The sequence below is a fragment of the Pongo abelii genome, chromosome 21 (assembly GCF_028885655.2).
Source record: "Pongo abelii isolate AG06213 chromosome 21, NHGRI_mPonAbe1-v2.0_pri, whole genome shotgun sequence".
Lineage (NCBI taxonomy): Eukaryota > Metazoa > Chordata > Mammalia > Primates > Hominidae > Pongo > Pongo abelii.
The window spans coordinates 39701959-39726620 of NC_072006.2; the positions used below are offsets into that span (position 1 = coordinate 39701959).

Sequence of the window (24662 nt, forward strand, 5' to 3'; positions counted from 1 at the left end):
GCAAGAACTGTTCTAATTCAACTCTCTTTTCCCAGGACTCAACAAAGGGTAGGGACACAGTGTGTGTGTGTGTATATTTGAGTGTTGCTTGCATACATGGATATTACATTTTAAACTCTGAATTTAGTGCAATTTTTTATTTTTATTTTTTAATAATTTTTATTTTATTTATTTTATTTTATTTTATTTTGAGACAAAGTTTCACTCTTGTCCTCCAGGCTGGAGTGCAATGGCATGATCTTGGCTCACTGCAACCTCCACCTCCTGGGTTCAAGCGATTCTCCTGTCTCAGCCTCCCGAGTAGCTAGGATTACAGGCATGTGCCACCACACCCGGCTAATTTTTTGTATTTTTAGTAGAGATGGGGTTTCACCATGTTGGCCAGGCTGGTCTTGAACTCTTGACCTCAGGTAATCTGGCCTCCTTGGCCTCCCCTAGTGATGGGATTACAGGCGTGAGCCACCACACCTGGCCTTTTTTTAAAAGTATTTTTGATACAGGGTCTCACTCTGTCGCCCAGGCTGGAATGCAGTGGCATGGTCTCGGGTCACTGCAACCTCTGCTCCCCACCCCTGGATTCAAGCGATTCTCCCACCTCAGCCTCCCGAATAGCTGGGATTACAGGCACCCGCCACCACACCCAGCTAAGTTTTTGTATTTTTTGGTAGACATGGGGTTTTGCTATGTTGACCAGGTTGGTCTGAAACTCCTGACCTCAAGTGATCCACCTGCATTGGCCTCCCAAAGTGCTGGGATTACAGGCATGGGCCACCGCGCCTGGGTTTAGTGCAATATTTGAGGCACTCAGATTTTTTTTTTTTTTTCCTGTGCTGCTGGTTTTGGTCCTATGTGGGCAATAAAACAAGGAACCTTTCAGGAAAGTACTTCTCACACTTTAATGTGCATGCTAATCATCTGGAGAGTCTTGTTAGAATGCAGATTCTGATTCTGCAGGTTTGGGGTGGGGCCTGGGATTCTGCATTTCTAACAGGTTCCCAGATAAGGCCAATGTTTCTGGTTCAAGGATCACACTTAGGGTAGCAGAGCTTTAGACTTAATTCCATCAGCAGATTCCTTATTACCTATTTCTGATAGAATTCTTGGTCCTCTCAGGAATCTGAAGCCCAGATAATAGAGGGAGATCCCAGGTGTCCTCTGCCACCCTGTTAGCTGAGGGAGACCCAAAAACTTTGGCTTCTGTGAAAAGTCCTCCTCCAGTTGTCCCCAAAGGTGTAGCATGAGTCCTTCTAAATCTTTTCTCACGATTATACAAATACATATTCCCCCATATAAGATTAAGATTGTTATATATATATAGATGTTTTATTTTTTTATTTAGTTTTTTTGTTTGTTTGTTTGTTTGTTTTTGAGACGGAGTCTGGCTCTGTCGCCCAGGCTGGAGTGCAGTGGGGCAATCTCGGCTCACTGCAAGCTCCGCCTCCCAGGTTCACGCTATTCTCCTGCCTCAGCCTCCCGAATAGCTGGGACTACAGGCGCCCGCCACTACGCCCGGCTAATTTTTTGTATTTTTAGTAGAGACGGGGTTTCACTGTGTTAGCCAGGATGGTCTCGATCTCCTGACCTCGTGATCCGCCTACCTCGGCCTCCCAAAATGCTGGGATTACAGGCGTGAGCCACCGCGCCCGGCCTATATTTTATATATATAACAATTTATATATAACTACATATATAATATATATAACAGTTTATATAAAACATATAAACATATATAAACATTATATTATAAACATATATATATATGTATATACAAAGAGAGAGAGAGAGAGACTCGCTCTGTCGTCCAGGCTGGAGCGCAGTGGTGTGATCATAGCACACTCTGAGGCAGGAGGGAATCAGGGTAACCGGGGGTTAAGACATAAGCAAATGAAGGGGTGCAGCCAGTTCTAGGCAGCATACAGGCCACATCTTCAATCCTATGATAACAAGACAGAAGTTTCCACTTCCGCCTCCGATTGACCGTGGGGCCAAATCTCCACTTCAGCCTCTGATTGGCTGTGGGCCAAGTCTCCACTTCAGCCTCTGATTTGTTCGCAGGCCAATCCTTCATAGGTGTAGCCAATTGGAGGCCTCTAAAGGGCACCTAGGGGTGTTGCCGGGTCCCTTTAGCTTAATACAAACCCTGAGGTTTGTATTGAGGAGGCTCTTGAGCAGCTTGCTCTAACCAGCTGCCGCTCTGAATTGTCTTCAATAAATTTATGCTTTTGTTATTCCGTTCTTCTGTTGCTGTTTGTCTTTCGTTGCCCTTCTATTACTTTATGCGTTTTGTTCAACATGCCAAGAACCTGGACAACTCTATCCTGGTAACGACTGCAGGCAACCTGGTAACAACTGCAGTTTCAAACTCTCCTGGGCTCAAGCCCAGCCTCCCAGGTAGCTGAGACTATAGACGCATGCCACCACACCTGGCTAATTTTTTTATTTTTATTTTTGGAGACAGAATCTAACTCTGTCGCCCAGGCTGGAATGCAATGGCATGATCTCGGCTCACTGCAACCTCCGCCTCCGGGGTTCAAGCGATTCTCCTGCCTCGGACTCCCGAGTAGCTGGGTTTACAGGAGCACACTACCACGCCTGGCTAATTTTTGTATTTTTAGTAAAGATGGGGTTTCACCATGTTGACCAGGCTGGTCTCAAACTCCTGAACTCAAGTGATCTGCCTGGCTTGGCCTCCTGAAGTGCTAGGGTTACAGGTGCAGTTTTTAAAGTTTGTAGAGTAGGGTCTTGCTGTGTTGCCCAGGCTGGTCTTAGACTCCTGGCCTCATGTGATCCTCCTCGGTCTCCCAAAGTGCTGTGATTACAGGTGTGAGCCATTGTGCCCAGCCCAATTTTTAATTAAAAAATGGAATGATAGAATGCACATTACTTTGCATCTTTTCCCCCTTAAAAATACATTCTTAGTATACCTAAAGGAGTAAATCTACCTCATTCTTTTGAAAAGTGGCCTAATATTCCATAGAATGGGTGTACCGCTATTTATTCAATTTATTTAATATATCAGTGGGCATTCTGGTTGGTTCCAGATTTTTGCCATTGAACGATCTCATGCATACATCTTTATGATGTGGTGCACTTAAAATCTTTAAGAGACAGATTCAATATCCTAAGGTGTAACAGCCACCCAGATCATGGTACTTTTATCCTTATATTAAAAATTTTTTTCTATTAATCTTGGACAGCTGCTTACATATTTTTTCTTTTTTAAAATTTTTCTATTAACCTTGACATGGTGCTTTTACTTCCTAAAATGGAATTCCTGTATGAAAGCCTATGAGCTTTTATATCTTACTCATTGCAGCTGCATTACTGTGGGAGCTGTCCCTCTAGAGACACTGGGCTGCAATGGGAAGTGTCAGGGAGAGCTTCAGCTCCACATCACTTGAGTCTAAACCTGGAGGGATAGAGCGTGTCCGTGAGGATCCCAGGGCCTGGAGAGCAATTTAGGGTAATATTCAGAAAGCAGCGCTCAGGAGAAGCACTGGGACGCTGTTTAGGTAAAATCAACCCAAAAGACCCTGGTTCCCAGAGTACTTTGAGGTCCAGAAGAACCGGGCTGGAAGCAGGTCCTGCTAGTAACTGGCTGTAATCTTGGGCAAATTATTTAACTTCTCCAGGTCACAGTTTGCTCTTTGGAAAACGGAGATAAGTCACACCTGCTTTCAGGGCGGACATCCTTACTTTACATCGGAATCACCTGGGTGCCATTCCTAGCGTTTCGGCTTCAGTAGGTGGGGATCAATTATTTGCATTTCTAATAGGTAATCAGTTGATAAAGATGCGGCCGGTCCGGTACACTCGAAAAACCACTGTTCCAGGATATTCCAAGATGTTCCAAGAGTCTTAAACACCTGGCGCAGTTCCGAGCACAAGGCACACGAACGGTGCTATTAGCGTTTCTAACCCCGCAGAGAACTCCTCGCACCCGGGTCCTCAAAAAACCCGCCTGGGACAGCGGAGGCCCGGGCGGTAGCTTCCAGACCCAATTGCCCGCGCAAGGGGGCGTGGCAGCATCGGTGGGCGGGGCCTCCTGTAAGAGCACGCGGCTAAAGGTGGGGCCAAGCGTGCGGTTTGCTGCGCCTGCGTCAGGAAAAAAGAGGGGGCGTGGCTCCAGGCCGGAAGAGGGAGTCTGTAGGGGCGGGCCGGCTGGCGTCCTCTTTCCGGCCGGTCCCCATGGAGGCGCTGGGGAAGCTGAAGCAGTTCGATGCCTACCCCAAGACTTTGGAGGACTTCCGGGTCAAGACCTGCGGGGGCGCCACGGGTAGGCCGCGGCGGGGCCGGGGTCGCGGGGAGGGGGGCGTCCTAGAGCTTGGCCTGGGCTGCTGGACTCTGATTGGCCTGCCGGTGTCTGAGGGAGCGGATTCGAGGCCATTCTGACCCTCGCCCCTTGTCCTGCAGTGACCATTGTCAGTGGCCTTCTCATGCTGCTACTGTTCCTGTCTGAGCTGCAGTATTACCTCACCACGGAGGTAAGGGGCGGGGCTTAGTGCGTGGGCGGGGCTTGGCATTCTAGGAGTAGGACCTTTAGGGGTGGGAGTGGGGAAGGAGAGGTTTGGGGCCAAGTCTTAACTGAGGTAGTGCTGCCCCAGGTGCATCCTGAGCTCTACGTGGACAAGTCGCGGGGAGATAAACTGAAGATCAACATCGATGTACTTTTTCCGCACATGCCTTGTGCCTGTGAGTACCTCACCATGGGTGGGACTGGAGAGACCCAGGGTTCTCATGTGGGCTGCCAGATTCACACCTCCACCCTTAGGTTCTGGACTGGACCCCAGGACAACCTCCTTCTCTTAATCCCGTTCTGCCCCAAGACAGGCCCAGTATCCCCTTCCCCTCCAAAACCCACATCCCCTTGTCCGTAGGGTCCCCGTACCTTAGCCTGATTTTCCTGCTTCCAGATCTGAGTATTGATGCCATGGATGTGGCCGGGGAACAGCAGCTGGATGTGGAACACAACCTGTTCAAGCAACGACTAGATAAAGATGGCATCCCCGTGAGCTCAGAGGCTGAGCGGCATGGTAACCAGGGGAGGGGGCCGGCCGGGTCTCAGATTCCAAAGCTGGACGTACCCAAGCCTACCTGCTAGCAAGTGAACTGTGGCAGGCAGAGTGCTGCATTAAACAACTAAGAGCTAGAGAAGTCAAGTGACTTGCCTAGGGTCCCCCAGCTAGTAAGAGTCAGAGTGAGCTAAAATCCTCTATACATATTGAGTCAGGTAATCTACCTGGCTATTACTCTCAGAGGTCCTCAATACCTGCAGATGGTAGTTTGAATACCAGAGGTTTGAAGATAGGTCTTATGTGCTCTTGCCTTAGTAGAACTGTCTAGATGGACCCAGGCTTCTCTGAGTGTTTGCTTTCCCAGCCCATTGGCTTAATTCAGCCCTTAATGCTCTTCCCCTTTGGAACGCAAGTGGTTTAATGAGAATTTAGGTTCTCAAGTCAGATTGCCTGGGATCACATCTAGCTTTGTCTCCTACAGTCTGTGAGCTTCAGCTAGAAAGTGGTGATAAAACAGTAGTACCAACCACATGGAATTGTAAGATCAAATGAAGTAATATGTGTAAAATGCCTGGTACAGAGTGGGTACCCACTTTTACCTTCCTTCCCTTTATCTTGGTGGCTTCCCAATGCCTCCATTAACTCAGTTTCCCACCACAGCAAAACTGTCGTCAAAGCTGGGATTTCTAACACCTTAGAGATTATTCTGGTGGGGAGTTTTATCATTCGTTGCGTCAGCAGATTAATGCAGGACACCAGTGGAACCAACATAATTTGCTATAGGATTGGATGTGGAGCGTAAGAGAGCAGAGTCATGGTTGTTGATTCCAACGCTTTCAGCCTGAGCAAATGAATGACTTGAGATGGAGATGACTGGAGGAGAAGGTTTTTTTGGTGGGAGGGAGGAGTGGCTATTAGATATCCACTGCTGTGTAACAAAGTACTCCAAAAGTTAGTAGTTTGATAGAATAAAAATTTGTTTTTTCAGTTTCCCTGGGTCAGGAATTTAGGAGTGGCTTGTTTGGGTGATTCGGGATTAGGGTATCTCACGAGGTTGCAGTCATCTAAGGATTGATGGGGCACTGCAGAATCTACTTTTATCTGTCTGTCTGTCTATCTATCTATCTATCTTGAGACAGAGTCTCACTCTGTCACCCAGGCTGGAGTGCAGTGGCACGATCTTGGCTCACTGCAACCTCCGCCTCCCAGGTTCAAGTGATTCTCCTGCCTCAACCTCCCGAGTAGCTGGGATTACAGGTGCGTGCCACCACGCCCAGCTAATTTTTTGTATTTTTAGTAGAGACAGGGTTGCACCTTATTGGGCCGGATGGTCTTGATCTCTTGACCTCGTGATCCACCCACCTCGGCCTCCCAAAGTGCTGGGATTACAGGCATGAGCCGCTGCGCCTGGCCTACTTATTTGTTGTTTAAATTTATTTTTTTTCTGTCAAGCTGTTCTTTATTTCAGAGAGAGGGCGGGGCAGGAGGCTCAGTCTTTCTTGGTATTGGCTTTCCTCATGATGGCTGGGACATTGCTCAGCTCCTCCTGCCTCCTCTTGGTGCGGATGTGTGTCCCCACTCTTTACTTAATGAACTTGAGGGCCCGTTTGTCCTTGGAGAACTTCAGTAACTCCATGGCATGCCACTCATACGGGGCGAAACCACACACCTCTCGGATCACGTCCCACATGAATTTGGTGTGTTTGGTCAGGCTCCCGCGGTGGCAGCTGTGCCTGGGCTTGCTCATGTTCTTGGTCATCTTGTGGCCCTTGTCAAGGCACACGGCCATAGTGGGTAGCACAGAGCCGTGGCTGCTGCTCTCCAATGGCAGCTGTGGCAGAAGGGCTGGTGCTGCGCGGGGATCTACTTTTTTTTTTTTTTGAGAGTCTCGCTCTGTCACCCAGGCTGGAGTGCGATGGTGCGATCTCAGCTCACTGCAGCCTCTGCCTCCCGGCTTCAAGTGATTCGCCTGCCTCAGCCTTCTGAGTAGCTGGGATTACAGGCGCCTGCCACCACACCCAGCTAATTTTTGTATTTTTGGTAGAGACAGGGTTTCACCATCGTGGCCAGCCTGGTCTCAAACTCCTGACCTCAGGTGATCCACCCACCTCGGCCTCCCAAAGTGTTGGGATTACAGGCATGAGCCACCACACCCAGCAGGGGATCTGCTTTTAAAGGACTCACTCATAGGGCTGTTGGCAGGATGCCACAGTGCCTCACCACATGGGCCTCTCAATAGGGCTGCTTGTGTGTCCTTATATCATGGCAACTGGCTTCCCCAACTTGGATCTTGCAAGTGAGCTGAGAGAACAAAGTAGAAACCATAACCTTTGGCTGGGCGTGGTGGCTCACGCCTGTAGTCCCAGCACTTTTGGAGGCTGAGGCAGTTGGATCACCTGAAGTCAGGAGTTCAAGGCCAGCCTGGCCAACATGATAAAACCCCATCTCTACTAAAAATACAAAAAAAAAAAAATTAGCCCGGTGTGGTGGTGGGCACCTGTAATCCCAGCTACTCAGGAGGCTGAGGCAAGAGAATCACTTGAACCGGAGAGGCAGAGGTTGCAGTGAGCCGAGATCACGCCACTGCACTCCAGCCTGGGCAACAAGAGTGAAACTCCGTCTCAACAACAACAACAAAAAAACCAGTAACCTTTTTTATGACCCAGCCTCAGAAGTTGTACACCATCATTTCTGCAATATACTAGTGCTTACACAGGTCAGCCTTACTCGTTGTGGGAGAGGACTACATAAGGGTGTGAATACTAGAAAGTGGGGATCATTGAGGACATCTTGGAAACTAGCTTCCACAGAGTAAGGTCAGGATTTTCAGGAAAGAGGAATCTCAGGTTTGGGGTATGTTAAATTTGGGGTTCCTATTTTATACTCTGGTGATATTAAGAGGCAATTAGATGTACCAGTCTAGAATTTAGAGGAGTTATCAGCAGGTACAGGGTAGTTTAAACAATTGGACTAAGGAAACCTAGGGAGTAAATGTAGGTAGAGGAGAGGTCTAGGGCCTGTACCCTGGGCATCTCCAATATTTAAAAGTCAGGACAGGAAGGAAGATTGAGACGGATTAGCCATTGATGTAGAAGAACCAAGAGGTGTCCCAAAAGCCAAGTGGAGAGAGTTTCAACGAGAGTGAGCAGTTGTACCAGAAGCTACTGATAGTCCAGTAAAATGAGGAGTGAAAATTGACCATTGAAATTAGCAACACAGAGATTCCTGGAGACTTTGAAAGGAACAATTTTGATACTGTTGAGGATGAAAATCGGATCAAAGAGCAATAAAGGAAGTGGAGACATTACCTATAGGTGACTCTTGGGAATTTCACTGTAAGGGAGAGCTGAGAAATGGGGTGGGGTCTGAAGGAGAAAGTGGTGAGATGGTGGGTTTGGTGGTGAGAGCAAGTGAAGTTCCGTTGCTTCTCTTTTCTTAGTGGAAATTGAAAGCAAGGACATTAGCTAAGTGAAGAAAGAGGAAGGGGTTTTGGGAGCCTAAGGAGAGAGGAGAAGGTCTAAGTCACCTTAGAGAGTGGGAGAGTGAACTGATTAGAGAAATGAAGTGGAATTGCCAGGCAGTCCTAAGGGAGCTTCAGGCAAGAAGTAGGTACAGAGAGTTGAATGGAACCAGGGTGTGGCTTTTGCTGGATTTGTAAAACGAAAGACGAGAGGAGCAGGGAGTTGTGGTTATGTGGAAGAGGATAACTACAGTGGACCATGGATTTCAGGAGGGAAGTGAGGCGTGACAGTGTCAGTAGGGTCAAAGAGTTGGCGGATTTCGGGTACTAAATAGTGAACTTGCAAAATAAGGGTAAGTAGTTGAAGACTCAGACACTTGAAGTTGAATTTTGGAAGATTTGCAGTTATTGGCAGTGACAGGATCTAGGTATGAGTATGAAAATGGGTAGCTGAGGTGAGATGGCAAAATCAAAAGATTATCATGAGTCGGGAGGTCAGTATTCAGTATTGAAATCACCAGTTATGATGGGGTGACTAGAGTGAGGCAAGGAGCCGGTGCAGAGGGAGAGGTCTGAGGAGAAGCATCATGGCAAGAAGTTAGTGGCATACACGTTGGAATTAGCTGAAATCTGTTTCCTCGGTTGCATTGGGCAAAGTCACTTCTCATCAGTGAGCCTCAGCATCTTCTCAGTAAAACAGGGATAATTACCGCCACCCTCAAAGAGTCATTGTGGGGATGAAATGAGATGATGGTTGTGAAGTACAGTGATCTGTACCCAGCTAATGTTCAGTATTTACTGTTGACTTGTTTTCTTACTGTTTCTTTTATTAAAAGAATTGATACGTGTGTAGAAGTGCTTAATGCCTGACCCGTAGCATGTACTATATGAATATTAGTTATTATAACTTTTATTATCCCCAAGCAAAGGGCTTGTGCAGACTGGGGCCACTGATTTCACTGTGTCTGGCCCCAGCTGATGCCTCTGCTTCTCCCCTCCCCTTAGAGCTTGGGAAAGTCGAGGTGACGGTGTTTGACCCTGACTCCCTGGACCCTGATCGCTGTGAGAGCTGCTATGGTGCTGAGGCAGAAGATATCAAGTGAGCCGGTGGGGAGCGGGAGCAGGGTTCCCATCAGGCGCCATCTGTCAGTCAGCCTCAGCCTCAGTCAGACTGTGGCAGGTGGGGAGGTCAGACCAAGAATCTAGAGTGGGCAGGGTATGTGCCTCTGTCATTGATCCTGGTGCAAGTGACTGAGGCTTTGTAACCAGGCCCTACCTGGGAGCTGCAGACCTAGAGATGAAGCTGAAGTGGTCTCTGCTCTTCCACCTAGAGAAATGGTTCAAAGGTGGTCTCTGGAGTCCAGTTGCCTGGGTTCTACCCCTGTTTCCTTGGGCCAAGCCATGTAACCTCTCTATGTGAAGAGGGATGATAATAACATATTCTCGTAAGAGTCACATATGGATTAGCTGTATACCGTGTGTAAAGCATTGAGGTGGAAGGTCTGGCCCAGATTATTAGACCCTCAGTATCTGATAACTTCTACTGTTTCCCAGGCCCTGACTTCTGCAAGACTGATTCAGCAGGTCTGGAGTGGGGCCTGGGAATCTGTACTTAGATATTTTTTTATTGTGGAAAAATATGTGACATAAAATTTACCATTTTAACCATTTTTAAGTGTGCAACTCAGTGGCATTAGGTATCTTCACAGTGTCATGCAGTCACCACTCTGTGTCCTAAAACTTGTCATCACCTCAAACAGAATGGGAATATGTATTTTTCACAGTCCTAGTCTGGGCAAAATGGCTCACACGTGTAATCCGTAGCACTTTGGGAGGCTGAGGTAGGTGAATCGCTTAAGCTCAGGAGTTTGAGACCAGCCTGGGCAACATAGCAAGACCCTATCTCTACAAAAAATTTTAAAAATTAAAAAAAGAAAACAGTCCTTCTGCCACTGAGGAAACACATTTGGAGAACGTTTAGTGGTCAGGGATGAGGTTAGCAGAGCCTTCATTAGCAGGCAGAGCTGCTCGGGCTCTATTTCCCCAGATTCCAGCACTGGACTTATGCCTCTTTAACACTCTCACCGTCACTCCCTGCCCTACAGGTGCTGTAACACCTGTGAAGATGTGCGGGAGGCATATCGCCGTCGAGGCTGGGCCTTCAAGAACCCAGATACTATTGAGCAGTGCCGGCGAGAGGGCTTCAGCCAGAAGATGCAGGAGCAGAAGAATGAAGGCTGCCAGGTGTATGGCTTCTTGGAAGTCAATAAGGTATCAGGAGGGATCAAGGCAAGATAGGCCCAGCTGGGCTGGGCAAGCTCCGCTGGGAACCGAGGGCCCACTCAGGCCCTGAGTAGGCAAAAGGAGGACACAGCCAGAGAATGAGAGAGAATGTTCCTTACAGGTGGCCGGAAACTTCCACTTTGCCCCTGGGAAGAGCTTCCAGCAGTCCCATGTGCACGGTGAGTGATCTGCACTAGCTGGGGCGATTTAGATGCTGGCCACCTTCTTGGTGAGTTTGAGTGGTCCTCTCCTGCCTGCTGCTCATTTGTCTTGGGCAACCATTTGGCCAGAGCAGGCCTTCATCTCAGGGCAGCAGTTTGGCACAGTGGCTAAGAGCACAGGCTGAGGAGCCAGACTGCCTGCATTCAGATACCAGTTTCAGACCTTACTGGCTGTGTGACTTTGAGAAGGCTTCTTAATCTTTTTGACTCCTGTTTTCTACTTTATAAAATGGTGATGAGGGCACTTATCTCACAGGGTGTGTGTGCAGGTTAAAGATGATAGCACGGAGCCTGGCTTGTGGTAGGTGCTTGTTGAAATGGTAGCCCCCAGTGTCCGACAATGACCTGTGCATGAGGCTTTGGGAGAAGCAGAGCTAGGTTGGAGCACAGGTTCTGCCACTCCTGAGCTATGTCATATTTGGGAAATATTGAGCCCTATTTAGTTGCTTCTTCTGTAAAATGGGGATGATGATAATAGTACCCACTCACAGGGCTGTTGGGGTGAACAAATGAGATTTATTCTCATTCATTTGTTCATTCATGCATTCACAAAATATTTAGTAATCACCTACTAGTCTAGTTGCTAAGGGTACAGTAGTGAACAGTCTGTGCCCTCAGAACATTCTAGTAAAGAAATAGACAATAAGTATATAAAATATAAATAGTCCCCAATTAACAATGGTTCAGCTTGCAATTTTTTACTTTATGATGGGTATTACATGCATTTTTCACTTAACGATATTTTCTTTTTCTTTTTTTTTTTTTTTTTGAGACAGAGTCTCACTCTGTCACCCAGGCTGGAGTACAGTGGCGTGATCTTGACTCACTGCAACCTCCACCTTCTGGGTTCAAGTGATTCTCCTACCTCATCTTCTTGAGTAGCTGGGTCTACAGGTGCGTGCCACCACGCCCAGCTAAGTTTTGTATTTTTAGTAGAGATGGGGTTTCATTATGTTGGCCAGGCTGGTCTTGAACTCCTGACCTCAAGTGATCTGCCCGCCTCGGCCTCCCAAAGTGCTAGGATTACAGGTATGAGCCACTGCACCTGGCCGATTTACAATATTTTCAACTTGCAGTGGGTTTATTGGGACGTAACCCCAGTGTAGGTCAGGGAGCATCTGTATATGGTATGTCAGATGCTGTTAAGTCATATGGACCAAAACAAGGTAGGATAAAGATGGTAGTGGGGAGGGGCTAGGGTAGGGCAGTGAGGGTCCTATTTTAAATATGGAGGTCAGGGAAAGACTCTTTGATGAGGTAATATTTTAGCAAAGACCTGAAGACAGTGAGGGAGCCAGCCATGTGGATGTCTGGGGAGGAAGTGTTACAAGCAGAGAGAACAGTAAATGCAAATTCCTAAGGCTAGAATGTGCTTGGCAAGTTCAAGATACAGTAAGAAGGTTAGGGTGGCTGGAGCAGAGGAGCATGCTTAGAAATGAAGTGAGAGAGGCCAGGTGCAGTGGCTCACACCTGTAGTCCCAGCACTCTGGGAGGCCAAGGCGGGTGGATCACCTGAGGTCAGGAGTTCACGACCAGCCTGGCCAACATGGTGAAACCCTGTCTCTACTAAAAATACAAAAATTAGCTGGGTGTGGTGGCACATGCCTGTAATCCCAGCTACTCGGGAGGCTGAGGCAGGAGAATCTCTTGAACCTGGGAGGTGGAGGCTGCAGTGAGCTGAAATCACGCCATCGCACTCCAGCCTGGGTAACAGTGAGACTCCATCTCAAAAAAAAAAAAAATGAAAGTGAGAGAGGTCACAGGGCCATATCATGCAGGGCTTGCAGGGGCATTGTAGGGACTCGGGCCTTTACTCTGCATGAGATGAGAAGCCATTGTAGGGCTTTGAAGAAGGTGAGGCATGATCCAACTTAAAAGCTCTCCAGCTGCTCTGTGGACAAGACTGGGCAGGGGAAAGGACAGAATCAGAGAGGCCCGTTAGGAGGCTGTTGCAGTGATCAATCCAGGCAAAAGATGGTGGGGCACAGCCCAGAGTGGCAGTGTAAGTGGTGGGAAGTGACTGGCTTCTGGATGTATTTTGAAGGTAGAGCTGAGAAGAGTTCCTGATGGGCATGAGGGACAAAGGAAAAACGAGTCAAGGATGCCTCCAAAGTTTTGTACCTGAGTAGTAAGAAGGATGGAGTTGCCTGTAATCCTAGCACTTTGGGAGGCTGAGGCGGGTGGATTGCCTGAGCTCAGGAGTTTGAGACCAGCCTGGGCAACATGGTGAAACCTTGCCTCCACTAAAAAATACAAAAAATCAGCCGGGCGTGGCGGCGTGCGCCTGTAGTCCCAGCTACTCGGGAGGCTGAGGTAGGAGAATTGCTTGAACCCAGGAGGCAGAGGTTGCAGGGAGCCGAGATCGTGCCATTTCACTCCAGCCTGAGCGACAGAGTGAGATTCCATCTCCATTAAAAAAAAAAAAAAAGGATGGAGTTGCCATTTACCAAGATGAGGGAGACTCAGGGCAGGTTTACATGTTCGGAAATGGGGTCGTACAGCTGGTATTTGGCTTTTGATGTGTTCAGAGCAATAGCATCTGGGTGTCCTTCTAGACACCCAAGGTGTCAAGTTTTCCATTCAGGCCTGGAGTTCAGGGAGAGGACTTGCCTGGAGATGCAAATGTTGGCATCATCAGCATGTGTATAGAGCCATGGGACTGGATGAAATCACCCTGGAGGTGAGGGCAGATGGAGAAGAAGGGAAGCTCAAAGGGCTGGGTGCCAGGCCTCCCACATTAGAGGCCAAGGGTGTCAGGGGGAATTGGTAGGGGAGACTGGAGGAGGAGTGTAAGCCGGGAGTGTGGCATCCTGCCAGCCACAGACGGGTGTTTCAAATACCACCTCAGATGCTTCTGGATGTCGAGCAGGAATTGACCATGGGATGTATATGCAACAGTCACTTATTATAGCCTTGACTGAGTCATTTGAGGGGTGTGATAGGACCACCCTAGAGTGGGTTCGGGAGGGAATGGGGGAGGAGTTGGAGCGAGTGAGTATTGACAGCTCTATAGTGGAAATTGCCTAGGGGAGGAGAGAGCATGAGCTGAAGCTGAAGGGAAATGTGGAGTCGAGGGAGGCTTTTCTAAGGAGGGTGATGTAGCAGAATGTTAATATGCTGTTGGAAATTATCGACTAAAGACAGCATAAGTGATGCTCCAGAGATGAGACAGTGACCGGAGTGAAGTCCTGGAGAAGGAGAAAGAAGATAGAATCTAGTGCCTTACATATGTGGAAAGGCCAAACTTAGCAATAGGAGGAAGGGCAGGCTCTGTAGGTACAGGTAGGGTGGTAGCTGGGGTGGCAGAAGTACATGGAGAGTCTCTTCTGAGTCTTCCTGTCTTCTCCATGTTGTAGGAAGGAAGGTCCTCAGTTGACAATGAGGAAAGAGGGAAGGAGGTGTTAGAGATTTGAAAGAAGAAAAGGTGTGACTGGTCATTTGGGGGTGGAAGAGTATGTGGACTGGGGAGATTGAGTAGGATTGATGCAGCACTAGGGCCTCCCTGGAGTCCGCGGCTGTGAATGCAAAGAGAGCGGTCAGCGTGGTTGTCTGTGTGGGAATGGACTCAGTCGCCAGAACATTGCAATCGCCTGGGGTTTGGTGTTGCCGGGTGCCTGCAAAGGTGAGGGAGTCAAATATGTAAAGAAGTCATCTTGCTTCTGGACCACAGCATATAAGCTAGGAAAGGAGGAAAGACAGGATGTGGGGAAGCCAGTGAGGGGGCAGGAGGAAGAAGGGACTGCAAGTCCTGAGTGTGATGTCAACAAGTTGTTGGAAGTGGGGGACTGGAGGAAATTAGAAAGCTGGTGGAGCATGAGTTGCTTGAAATTAAAGTCACAGAAGGGGCTTTGTTAATGACAAAGTTTAGGGAATGACCAACAGAGCAAGTGGCTCAGGTAGGCAGAGCACAAGATCAGGGAGGAAAGGATGTCCAGGAACTGGGAGGCCCGGGTACTGGAAGGATCATCTACGTGGATATGGAAATCACTAGAAAGTGTGACAGAGGTAGTACAGGAGAGAGTGACAGGCAGTTGCCCAAGTTGTTGAAAAATGGCATGGGAAAACTGTTCTGGAGGTTCCATATCGATATCTAGGTGACTGAAACAAGCAGGGCTGCTTTGCCCTGAGCTTCAAAGCTGGGGATTTTTTTTTTTTTTTTTTTTTTTTTTTTTGAGCCTGGAGTGCCGTGGCGCAATCTTGGCTCACTGCAGCCTTGACCTCCTGGACTCGAGATCCTCCCACCTCAGCCTCCCAAGGAGCTGAGACCACAGGCATATGCCACCATGCCTGGCTAATTTTTTTTTTTTTTTTTGCAGAGACAGGGTCTTGCCCTGTTGCCCAGCCTCCCGGGCTTAAGCGATCCTCCCACTTGGCCCCCCAAAGTGTTGGGATTACAGACGTGAGCCATTGTGCATTTTTAAGGCAGATAAAGGGAAAGTGATCTGGAAGTGGCAGTAAGGAGCAAGAAAGACGTCTCTTTAGGCCAGGGAGGAGGTTGTATATGGAGAGAAGATAGTCGTGCCTTGAGGGGATGCCAAGGAGTTAGTGCCTGAAAGGAAGAGGCAGGCTGAAGCAAGAAAGTGAAGAGGAACCCAGGGGTTGAAGGCAGGGCTGGGGAAGGTGGGAGTTGGGGTGACAGTAAAGGATGGACAGAGCCGCACAGTGACAGAGCCCAGGGTATTAAGATGGCCTCTCAAAGTGGTTGAAGTGAAGAGGAGGAAAGGGCCCCCTGGAGGGTAGCTCTGCTGGTCTTCAGGGCAGTCTGTGGGGGAGGGGCCAGTGTGGGGGCTGGAGGACCCTGCAGAGCTCTGGAACCCCGTCTTCACTCTGGAGGAAGCTGGGAGAAAAGGATCTTGCTGTGAGGGTAGGAAGATGATCAGTGTCAAGCTGTTGGCACAAGGTCTGGCAGGCACTCAGTAGACACACAGCCAGAGTGGCAGCCTCTCAGCCTGGGACTGTTAGACTTGTGGATCCCGGGGCCGGGGGTGCTCTGTATTTGGAAGGATGTATAAATGCAAAGGTACAGTTGCCCAAGGCCAGAGATCTGGCTGAATTGAGGCCTGGGAGTGAGTTTCTAACATGCTTGTGGATTGGGGCCGGGGTGGGTAATAATCTCTTACAGTGTAAAGTTTACAAGTATTTTTCCATCTTAGATCCCACATGATCCTTAGGACAGCCCTTTGCAAAGGAGAACACTGAGGCCTAGAAAGGGCAAGTGATTTGCCCAAGGCCACACCGTCAGGAACTTGGCTTTTTGGGCTCTAGGCCTCTTGTCCTTCCTAGGCCACTATCTCTCTTGCCCCTCTCTGGCCAGATTAGTTCACTCTTGAGGAGGGGCCCAGGAGGAGGCTAGTTAGCTGGGGCCAGACTGTGTTGCTGAGGCTGAATGTTTCAGTCTTCCCTCCTGCAACATATCTTGCTCTCATAGTTCTCATTGTGAAGCTCTGAATCTTTCTTCTCTCTCCTCCCTCCCCCATGCTGCAGTACATGCTGTGGAGAGTAAGTGGCCCTGCCCCCACAGAGGCCAAGCCCCTACTTCTGGGGCAGCCTGCCCTACCAGGATGGGGGGAGGTTGGATGGGGCTGTGATTGGGTCTCCTCTGACCTGGCTGCTGGGTGACTGTACGAAGGTCTGGGATGTATCTTTGAAGTATGGTTCCTTGTAGCAGGAGGGATTGAGGCTAGAGGGCAGGAATAAATTGTTCTGGAACAGTTGGTACAGGGTCCCCATGGGATTTCCTCTGGGGAGCTTTGAGGGTGGAGACAGGGAAAGTGTGGATGGCATTCTCAGGTCGCACTTCACTTTGAGGTTCAGTGATTTGCCATCAGCTCTAGTTAGTGAAGGCCCATAGTCAGTGGGTTTTGTTTCCGGAGATGCAGGCAGGGCTGTGGTGGTAGTCAAGGCCTAGAGTTCCCTGTGGACGTCAGGGAGGAACCAGGGTCTGTTCTAATGACTCCTGAGGAGGGCGTGAACTCTCACACAGGCCCAAGGCTTGCCCTTTCTGGCCGTCCTTAAGCAGGACCAGGAGGTGCCAGGCTGGAGAAGGAATGAGGGGTCAGAGAAGACAGGTGGTTTGCAGTCCTGGGGGAGGAATGAGGAGGCCAGTGCTGCTCCTACTAATGACGCCTTCTCCCTTGCCTTCTCCCTTCTCTCCTAGTCCATGACTTGCAGAGCTTTGGCCTTGACAACGTACGTACCAGATGGAAACCATGGAGGGCAGGTGGGGGTGGGAGGCTTGGTTGCTGTGTTCATTTCCTTGTAGGAACATCCTGGGATGGGGTAGTGCATATAGAAAAATACACCATGTTCTGAATGGGGATCCAGCCTGAGGGTTAAGCGAGAGTGACTTTTGAACTGAGCTCTGAGCAGGCTAGGGGCAAGATTGGGGTTGGATAAGAGCATCCTAGACAGACTGAGCCTCAGCGCAAGGTCAGGCGGGAGCATGGCCCTTCTAAGGAACTGCAGGGCAGGTGTGGATGGGTGAGGCTGCAGAAGTCGGCAGGGACCAGACCACACCGGACTCAGAGGCCACGCTGAGGAATCACGTCTTTCTCATGAGAACAGTGGAAAGCTGTTGGCCTTCTTTAAGCAGGGTCACGACATAATCAGATTTGCATTTTTGGAAAGATCCTTCTAGTGTCTGAGTCTGATACACAAGGGAGCAGGAAGGGAGTGCATCTGGGGGTTCACAGCCTCCAGCCTAGGCCTCCAGGCAAAGCCAGCACCTGCTACTCTGTGTGCCTAACGTACAAGTGAAGCTGGTATTTTAAGAAATCTGGAACCTGGCCAGCCATGGTGGTTCATGCCTGTAATCCCAGCTACTCAGGAGGCTGAGGCAAGAGAATCGCTTGAATGAGGCGAGGCTGCAGTGAGCCAAGATCATGCCACTGCTCTCCAGCCTGGGCAACAGAGTGAGACCTTGTCTCAAAAAAAAAAAAAAAATCTGGAACCCCAAGAGTTTGCAGGCTGTGGAAGGAGAAGTTTGTAGGTGGGGAATGGGGGATTCCTGTCTCGGGGAGGTTGTCCCCTTAGGACCATAGCCTCCCCTTCCTCCCACATCTCCGCAGACAGACCCAGGTGTCCCTGTCTGCTACTGTCATCAGAGCTTTGGATGAGCTTTGGCTGGTGTTGTTTGCAGATCAACATGACCCACTACATCCAGCACCTGTCATTTGGGGAGGACTATCCAGGCATTGTGAACCCCCTGGACCACACCAATGTCACTGCGCCCCAAGGTAACCAGCCTGGGAGGCAGCCCCCAGCCGCAGAAGGCCGGCCGGGCACCCATACCCAGTGCTTTGTTTTCCCCTCAGCCTCCATGATGTTCCAGTACTTTGTGAAGGTGGTGCCCACTGTGTACATGAAGGTGGACGGAGAGGTGAGTCAGGGAACACCCTACCAGAGTCTCCTGCGCAGTGCCAAGCACTGGAGTTCCTGCATTTCGTTCCATCAGCCTGGGGAGTGAAAGCTGCCTTGTCCTCACATGGCGGATGAAAGACTGAGGCACAGAGAGGATGGGGGATTTGCCCTCCCAGGCAGAGTGCAGGCCTGGGGCTGTCATATTTAAAGCGCCTGCTCTTTCTGCTGCCCTGACCGCCTCCATCCATTCCTCCGGTGCTCACCACCTGCCTGCCTCACTGTCCCCTGTGGTCTGCCTGGGCTGGGGGTTAGGCAGGGCAAGCCTCTGTGTACCCACTCCCGAGGCTGCCTTGGCCTGTGGAGCAGCATCTCAGCAGAGTGGCAGGATGCTAGGGGCTGAGGGCAGAGGAAGTCAGTTCAGCCTTGGTGGTGTGTCTTTGGAGAGCTGCTTCTCAGCCTGGACCCCCGTGAGAACACCCACCAAATGCTGCCAGGATAGGTAAACTGTAAAGAGCTGGCACCTGGAGGGGAAGGCTGAGGCCAAGGCTAGGAGAGGGGTTCTGGCGGGCCAGGCCTTGCAGTGCGGGCCACTAGCACGGTGCTGTGTTCTCTCCCTACACAGTCAAGGCTCAACAGGAAAGGGGAAGGAGCAGGGGTGGGGTTGATGGTGGCTGGAGCCAGGTCCTAGCCCTGTCCCTGGCCCAGGCTCCCCTCCCACCCCAGGTGCTGAGGACAAATCAGTTCTCTGTGACCAGACATGAGAAGGTCGCCAACGGGCTGTTGGGCGACCAAGGCCTTCCCGGAGTCTTCGTCCTCTATGAGCTCTCGCCCATGATGGTGAAGCTGACAGAGAAGCACAGGTGAGGGTGGGGGCAAAGCGGCCTCTGGGGGCCTGGGCCTGAGGGAGGAGGGTGCCTGCTGAGCCCACCCTCTCCTTCTACCAGGTCCTTCACCCACTTCCTGACAGGTGTGTGCGCCATCATTGGGGGCATGTTCACAGGTAAGAGACCTAGGGTGTCTGTGAGCTGTGGGGTGGGGAGGGTAAAGCCTGGGTGCCCCAGGTTTGGTTGGGGGTGAAGGGGCAGATGCTGGCCTGGCCAGTTAAGTGACAAGGCTCTCAGCATCAAAAGCCGAGGCCCCTACTGGGCCAGTGCCAGCCCTTGTCTCTCTCCCAGTGGCTGGACTCATCGATTCGCTCATCTACCACTCAGCACGAGCCATCCAGAAGAAAATTGATCTAGGGAAGACAACGTAGTCACCCTTGGCGCTTCCTCTGTCTCCTCTTTCTCCCTGGCCTGTGGTTGTCCCCCAGCCTCTGCCACCCTCCACCTCCTCAGTCAGCCCCAGGTTGATCAATCTATTGATTGTGATAGTACTCACTGGTCTCCGTGTGATCCTTGCCGTGGCCAGAGCCTCATCCTGGCCACTCATTGAAGGCAATTGTGACTGACGGATCGGGGCCCAGGGCCGGGAGCCCCACGTGAGCATCCCCTAGCCTAGTTAACCGGGGTTTATTCAAACTAGACTCATGTCCAGCCCACAGCCCTGTCCTGGGTCCCTCCTCCACTGTGGTCCTCGGCCCTCTTGGGTTCAGCCCCGGGGCTCAGATGGACCTTTTCAGCGTGAGCTTCCTGGAGCCACCATGGCCCCCAAGCTCATGAGTGATCAACCAATTCAGGGCCCTGAGTGCATATTGGGGCTTGCCACTTCTTCATTGATGGGTAAAGCTGGGGCCGCTCTCTGCCACCCTGGGCTCAATACACCTGATCCTGTCACACTCACTGATCTCACTCTGTGCCAAGCCCCGCGCTGGCTCTCACTGCAGAGAGGAATCCCTCCAGGTCCTCTGCAGTCTCCTAGATGGAAGCAAAACCGAACACTGAGGTGCGAAAGTAGCAGTGGCCATTCTGGAGCAGGGCCAACACCAGACCCCTGGCTTGGGGCCTAATCAGGGTTTCCCATTAGAACTCTGAATCCATGTGGAGAACCAGGGCCCAGGGACCTCACCAGTCTACAGCCTAGGGAGCCAGGGGTACCTAAACAGCCAGTCAGTTGATCAGATCATGCCTTGAATGTTGATGCAAGACTGTGGCAGGGGAAAAGCACGAGAGAGGGGAAAGGAAGCGGAGTCAGACCCGAGATCCAGCTCTGATGGAAGCCTCTCTCAGGGATGGTGAGGGATGGACAGGTTAATGGAGTCCGTCAGGTCCTTAGCTGTCCTGGAGCCGTGGAAGCCAGAAACAGATTAGGTGAGAGGGACCTGGCCACCAGCAGGAGCAGGAGGAGCAGGAGCAGTGGTGGAGTTGCTCAGAGGGTTGTGATAACTCAGCTGCCAGGGCCCTTTTCTTCCCTGTGGTGGGGATGGGGGCAGCCTTCCATCCCTGTGCATTCTTCAAGTAAGTCCCCAGCACCTGAGGTCACCCAAGAACATCTCTGTTCTCTGCCACCTGGAGCCGACCTTGCATAGCACGTGATCATGGGTCAGTGGCTGTGATAGGTTTATTCAGAGGAAGGGCTAGACTCTGGGGTAGCTCACATTGGTAAGAAAGACTTCCAGGAGCAGGCATTGAAGGGTTGGCACCCTGGGTGAGTGTCCAAGGTCAGCGAGAGTCACTTGTGGAGGGGACGGAAGATGACCTCGCTGATCTGGCCAGGGATGGTGTAGAAGACCAGGAGGAGGAAGACAGTGAGCAGCGCCAGTAGCAGCAGCGGCACCAGGATGCGCCAGTACCGGTGCCAGATGAAGAAGACAAAGGTCTTCAGCGGGTTCACAAACCAGTTGAAGGAAGTTTTGGGGCGGCTGTTGAGAAGGGTGGTGTCAGGATGGGGAGGAAGCCCCTTGGCCACCCCCACCTCCCCATCAGCCCAGGCTGTGGCCTCGGCCCCCGTGCCTGACTCACCTGGGTTTCTCCAGAGGCTCTGGCTCCTTCCGCCCCTTCCCCACTGGCCGTTTCTCGGCCTCCTCCACAGTCAGCAGCTCAAACTCTGCCTCCACCTTGCCCTAAAAAAGACACTCCTGCATCACTGGGAGCAGAGGGCGGGCTCAGGCCCCAGCTCAGCCTGGCCTCTGCCCACGGGCACCCACCGTGAGGATGTACACATTGCCACCCGTGTCTGTGAACTCCAGGTCTTCTGGCCGGCCCTTCCTCCTCCTCTGCTTTCGCTTCTTCTTGCCAGCCTGAGCCTCCTGCGCCTCCCACTCCACGTCCTCTGCCTCCTTCAGCTTCACTACCGGCCACCAGCCCCGCAGGCGGCGGCAGCGAAACAGATTGCACCTTGGCCCGGCCCCATCGTGGGCCAGCCGCACAAAGCAGAGCTCGGGGCCCCGGGCCCCACGCACCATGTCTGATAGCTGCAACTCCAGGGATCCTGCAAGTCCAGAGCACACCGGGTTAGGCATGGGATCAAAGTCTCATTGTGCCAGGGGTGAGGAGGCAACACATCAAGGTTGTAAGTTGGGGCATCGAATGTTGCAGTGTGTGGTCAGGCCACAGCTATAGACCACCCAGACCACAGCCCAGCGGTCCACCCATTGCTACTTCCCAGTGGAAGAGGGCCAAGGGTCGGGATAAGAGTGCCAAGGACCAAAGGCTGTGGAGTCGGTGTCAGGGTGACAAGCTAGGGTCAAGTCAGAGTTGAATCAGAGACTCTGGGTGGGAATGGAGGTTACTGTGGTCTAGGCTTACTTAACTCAGTAATTAGGCCAGAAAGCAAAGGTTTCAGACCTTGGGTCCAAAATCCCAAGATACAAGGTTGGGTCAGAGTAGGGAACCGGGGGACGGAGATGAGGGCTGGAGGCAGGGGCGGAGGTGAGGGCTGGAGGCAGGGGCTGAGGGTGGGGAAGGCTAAGCAGTGTAATACCAAGGAAGTCATTGGCAGAGATGCGGTCATAGTCCCAGACCTGCAGGACCAGCACTGCAGGCTGCCGGAACTCAGCCTCCTCCAGGGCAAAGGGTCCAGACCGGCGCCGGACGCTCACCTCCCGCTCGGTAGGCAGGTAGTCAAAGCGGAACACAAAGCGCCAATTGAAGTTCCCCTCCCCAGTCAGGGAGTTGAAGTGAACGTCTGTCTCCTGTTTGTCATGCTCCAGCCCCTTCACCCAGCTGGGGCCGGGGTGGGTGAGCGTCAGGGCTGGAGCTACATGGAGAACCCACTCCTCACCCAGCTCTCAGCACCACGGAGGGCCCGGGGTCGGGGCTCTGGACTCAGCCCGAGGTCCCACACCCATTTGCAATCCCCCTAGTGCACCGCTGTTGCCCCACCCGGCCTGCAGGCTACCTCTTCACATAGATGTCACTCGACATCTCTCCGGTGAGTGGATTCACGTCATCCAGAACCACATCCTCCGTGTTCCAGATGACAACTCTGAGCTCATAGCTGGGGGGCACATTAGGGGGTGGCTTCAGACTCTCGAGCGGGGCCCTAAAAGGGGCTGCAGGAAGCAGGAGGGACCTCGGCCGGGGCCACTGACATTCACTGGGCAACTGTGTGCCCAGCAGGGGAATCCAATGCCTGTGGTCCCATGAAGGGACAGCCCCAGGTGTCACTGACCACCCTGGCCACAGCAGATGGCCCCAGGAATGGTCTGTGGGGCCAGCGACGTTCTCCTTCCCGTGAATTTAGAATCAGGGCCCTGCACCATTGCATGGTGTGGCATCAGATGCAAAGCTGGAGCCACCACAAGCCAGAGTTTGGGGATGTAGAAAAGTGAGTGAACAGAGAAAGCCAGTCTGCAGGGAGAAGAAGGAGGATGAGAGACGGGGGACGGGAGCGTACAGCGCCTGAGGGACAGGAGGGCTGCGACACTCTGGACCCTACCTGCATGTAGCCCTGTCCTTGGCTGCCATGGGGTTGCCTGGATAGCTGTTTTCTCCAGCCCAGCATCAATTTCCCCTCATTTGTTGACAGCACCGCGATTTTCTGCTGGTGACCCACCCCCACCCCAACCACCCCTCCCCACCACCACTGTCAATCTATGGAATTCTGGTGGAGCAGGCCCCTCCCCCCCCCGGCTGGACGGGGTCGGGGAGACATCACTGGACTGGCCAATTCGAGTATTACAGCCCCCTGACCACAATGATTGGTTCAGGGCACAGCATTTGACCCAAGCTGGTCTACTGAGTCAGCCCTGAGGCTTTTGCTGTAACTGGGAAAGAGGTGTTTGTTTCTACTCAAGTGGCCTGGCTGAGATGTAAGCCTCGCACTGTTAGATGCCACTTTGCCCCCAGACTGCAGAGGGCTCCCTGAGCGTGACACCAAGGAAAGCAGAGCCCAGAGGCAGAAAGTGACAGGCTGCTGATATCCGAGCATCTGCATTCAGCCCTGTGTGAAGTAGCTGTGTCCCACACAGAACTCCACTCAGATGAGCTTAGGTGGGAAGGGGACTTACCAAAAGGTACTTGGACTCAGTTTACAAGAGACACTCAACTTGCAATGCTTATGAATAACAGGGAATTTAATGACACCTAACTGAAAAGCCTGTGATTAGCAACCTCTGCCTGCTTCACTGGGGACCCGGGTTTTCAGAGGACCCTTGTACAGGTAGACCAGGACGTGCACCCGACTTGGGAGGAGGTGACAGAACTCTCACCTGATTGGCTGCCGAGGCTTGATGTCAACTGGGGGTGGAGCAGGCACATCTCGAGGAAAGATGTCAATCCACATGTGAAGAGATCCCTGGGGGGACAGAACCAGGCTGGAGGGTCTTGCCAGGCTCCCAACCTTCCCTGACAGCCCTGTGGCCACAGGCTGTGCCTTGTCCCCAAGTGGAGAAAAGAGCTAGGGTCAAAATGACAGGGTCAGGTAGATCCTGGGGGATGAGGATGAAGGTGGAGTCTGAAGTGTGGGTTCCAGGATCAAAGTTAGATTAGGGGTTCAAGGATGAGGTCCAGGCTGGGCGCAGTGGCTCACGCCTATGTCCCAGCCCTTTGGGAGTCCATGGAGGGTAGATCGCTTGAGCTCAGGAGTTTGAGACCAGCCTGGGCAATATGACGGAACCCTGTCTCTACAAAAAATACAAGAATTAGCCGAGTGTGGTGGCAGACACCTGTAATCCCAGCTACTCCTGAGGATGAGGTGGGAGGATCACTTGAGCCTGGGAAGTGGAGGCTGCAGTGAGCCGAGATCATGCACCTGCACTCCAGCCTGGGCAACAGAGTGAGACCCCATGTCAAAAAGGAAAAAAAAAAATGAGGTTCCAGAAGGGGAAGTTGAGATTAAAAGTAATATCTGGTGTTCCAAGGTCCAGATCTTAGGGCTCTGAGGGGAGGTCAGGTTAGGAACCCCACATCTGAGTCTTGGTGCCCAGGGGTGGGGATCCTGTAG

General features: G+C 51.5%; 2 protein-coding genes and 1 pseudogene across 20 annotated transcripts in view; 1 reads left to right on the forward strand and 2 right to left on the reverse strand.

Moving 5' to 3' along the window:
- The first annotated feature begins 4096 nt into the window (after positions 1 to 4096).
- On the forward strand, positions 4097 to 19713 carry ERGIC3 (ERGIC and golgi 3). Of its 2 annotated transcripts, XM_054541465.1 has the most exons (14): positions 4097 to 4276; positions 4414 to 4484; positions 4605 to 4692; positions 4914 to 5033; positions 9481 to 9574; positions 10581 to 10746; positions 10880 to 10937; positions 16464 to 16478; positions 17137 to 17168; positions 18118 to 18214; positions 18293 to 18357; positions 19062 to 19198; positions 19283 to 19338; positions 19514 to 19713. In XM_054541465.1, the coding sequence occupies exons 1-14, from the start codon at positions 4189 to 4191 to the stop codon at positions 19591 to 19593; spliced, it is 1167 nt and encodes a 388-aa protein (XP_054397440.1). In that variant the 5' UTR covers positions 4097 to 4188; the 3' UTR covers positions 19594 to 19713.
- Positions 6505 to 6804, reverse strand: LOC112130316 (large ribosomal subunit protein eL36-like; annotated as a pseudogene).
- Positions 19714 to 20386: 673 nt separating the features above from the next.
- Positions 20387 to 24662, reverse strand: part of LOC100938343 (fer-1-like protein 4) — a 53086-nt gene continuing 48810 nt past the window's right edge. For 14 of the 18 annotated variants that reach the window (XM_054542214.2, XM_054542216.2, XM_054542211.2 and 11 more), the window contains 6 exons: positions 23929 to 24014; positions 22617 to 22715; positions 22200 to 22441; positions 21424 to 21707; positions 21239 to 21339; positions 20387 to 21138 (listed from right to left, as the gene is read on the reverse strand). In XM_054542214.2, coding sequence (XP_054398189.1) covers positions 20949 to 21138; positions 21239 to 21339; positions 21424 to 21707; positions 22200 to 22441; positions 22617 to 22715; positions 23929 to 24014 — 1002 coding nt within the window. In that variant the 3' untranslated portion in view covers positions 20387 to 20948. Of the gene's footprint in view, positions 21139 to 21238; positions 21340 to 21423; positions 21708 to 22199; positions 22442 to 22613; positions 23069 to 23884; positions 24015 to 24662 lie in introns of those variants that run through there. The other 4 variants (XR_008517139.1, XM_054542219.1, XM_054542220.1 and 1 more) reach the window with 4 other exon arrangements.

Excerpts from the sequence above, each read along its gene's own strand:
- ERGIC3 (XM_054541465.1), top strand. The coding sequence starts at position 4,189 with ATGGAGGCGCTGGGGAAGCTGAAGCAGTTCGATGCCTACCCCAAGACT. Across the intron at positions 4,485-4,604 it reads AGTATTACCTCACCACGGAG|GTGCATCCTGAGCTCTACGT; the intron begins GTAAGGGGCGGG and ends GTGCTGCCCCAG. Across the intron at positions 19,339-19,513 it reads CATTGGGGGCATGTTCACAG|TGGCTGGACTCATCGATTCG; the intron begins GTAAGAGACCTA and ends TCTCTCTCCCAG.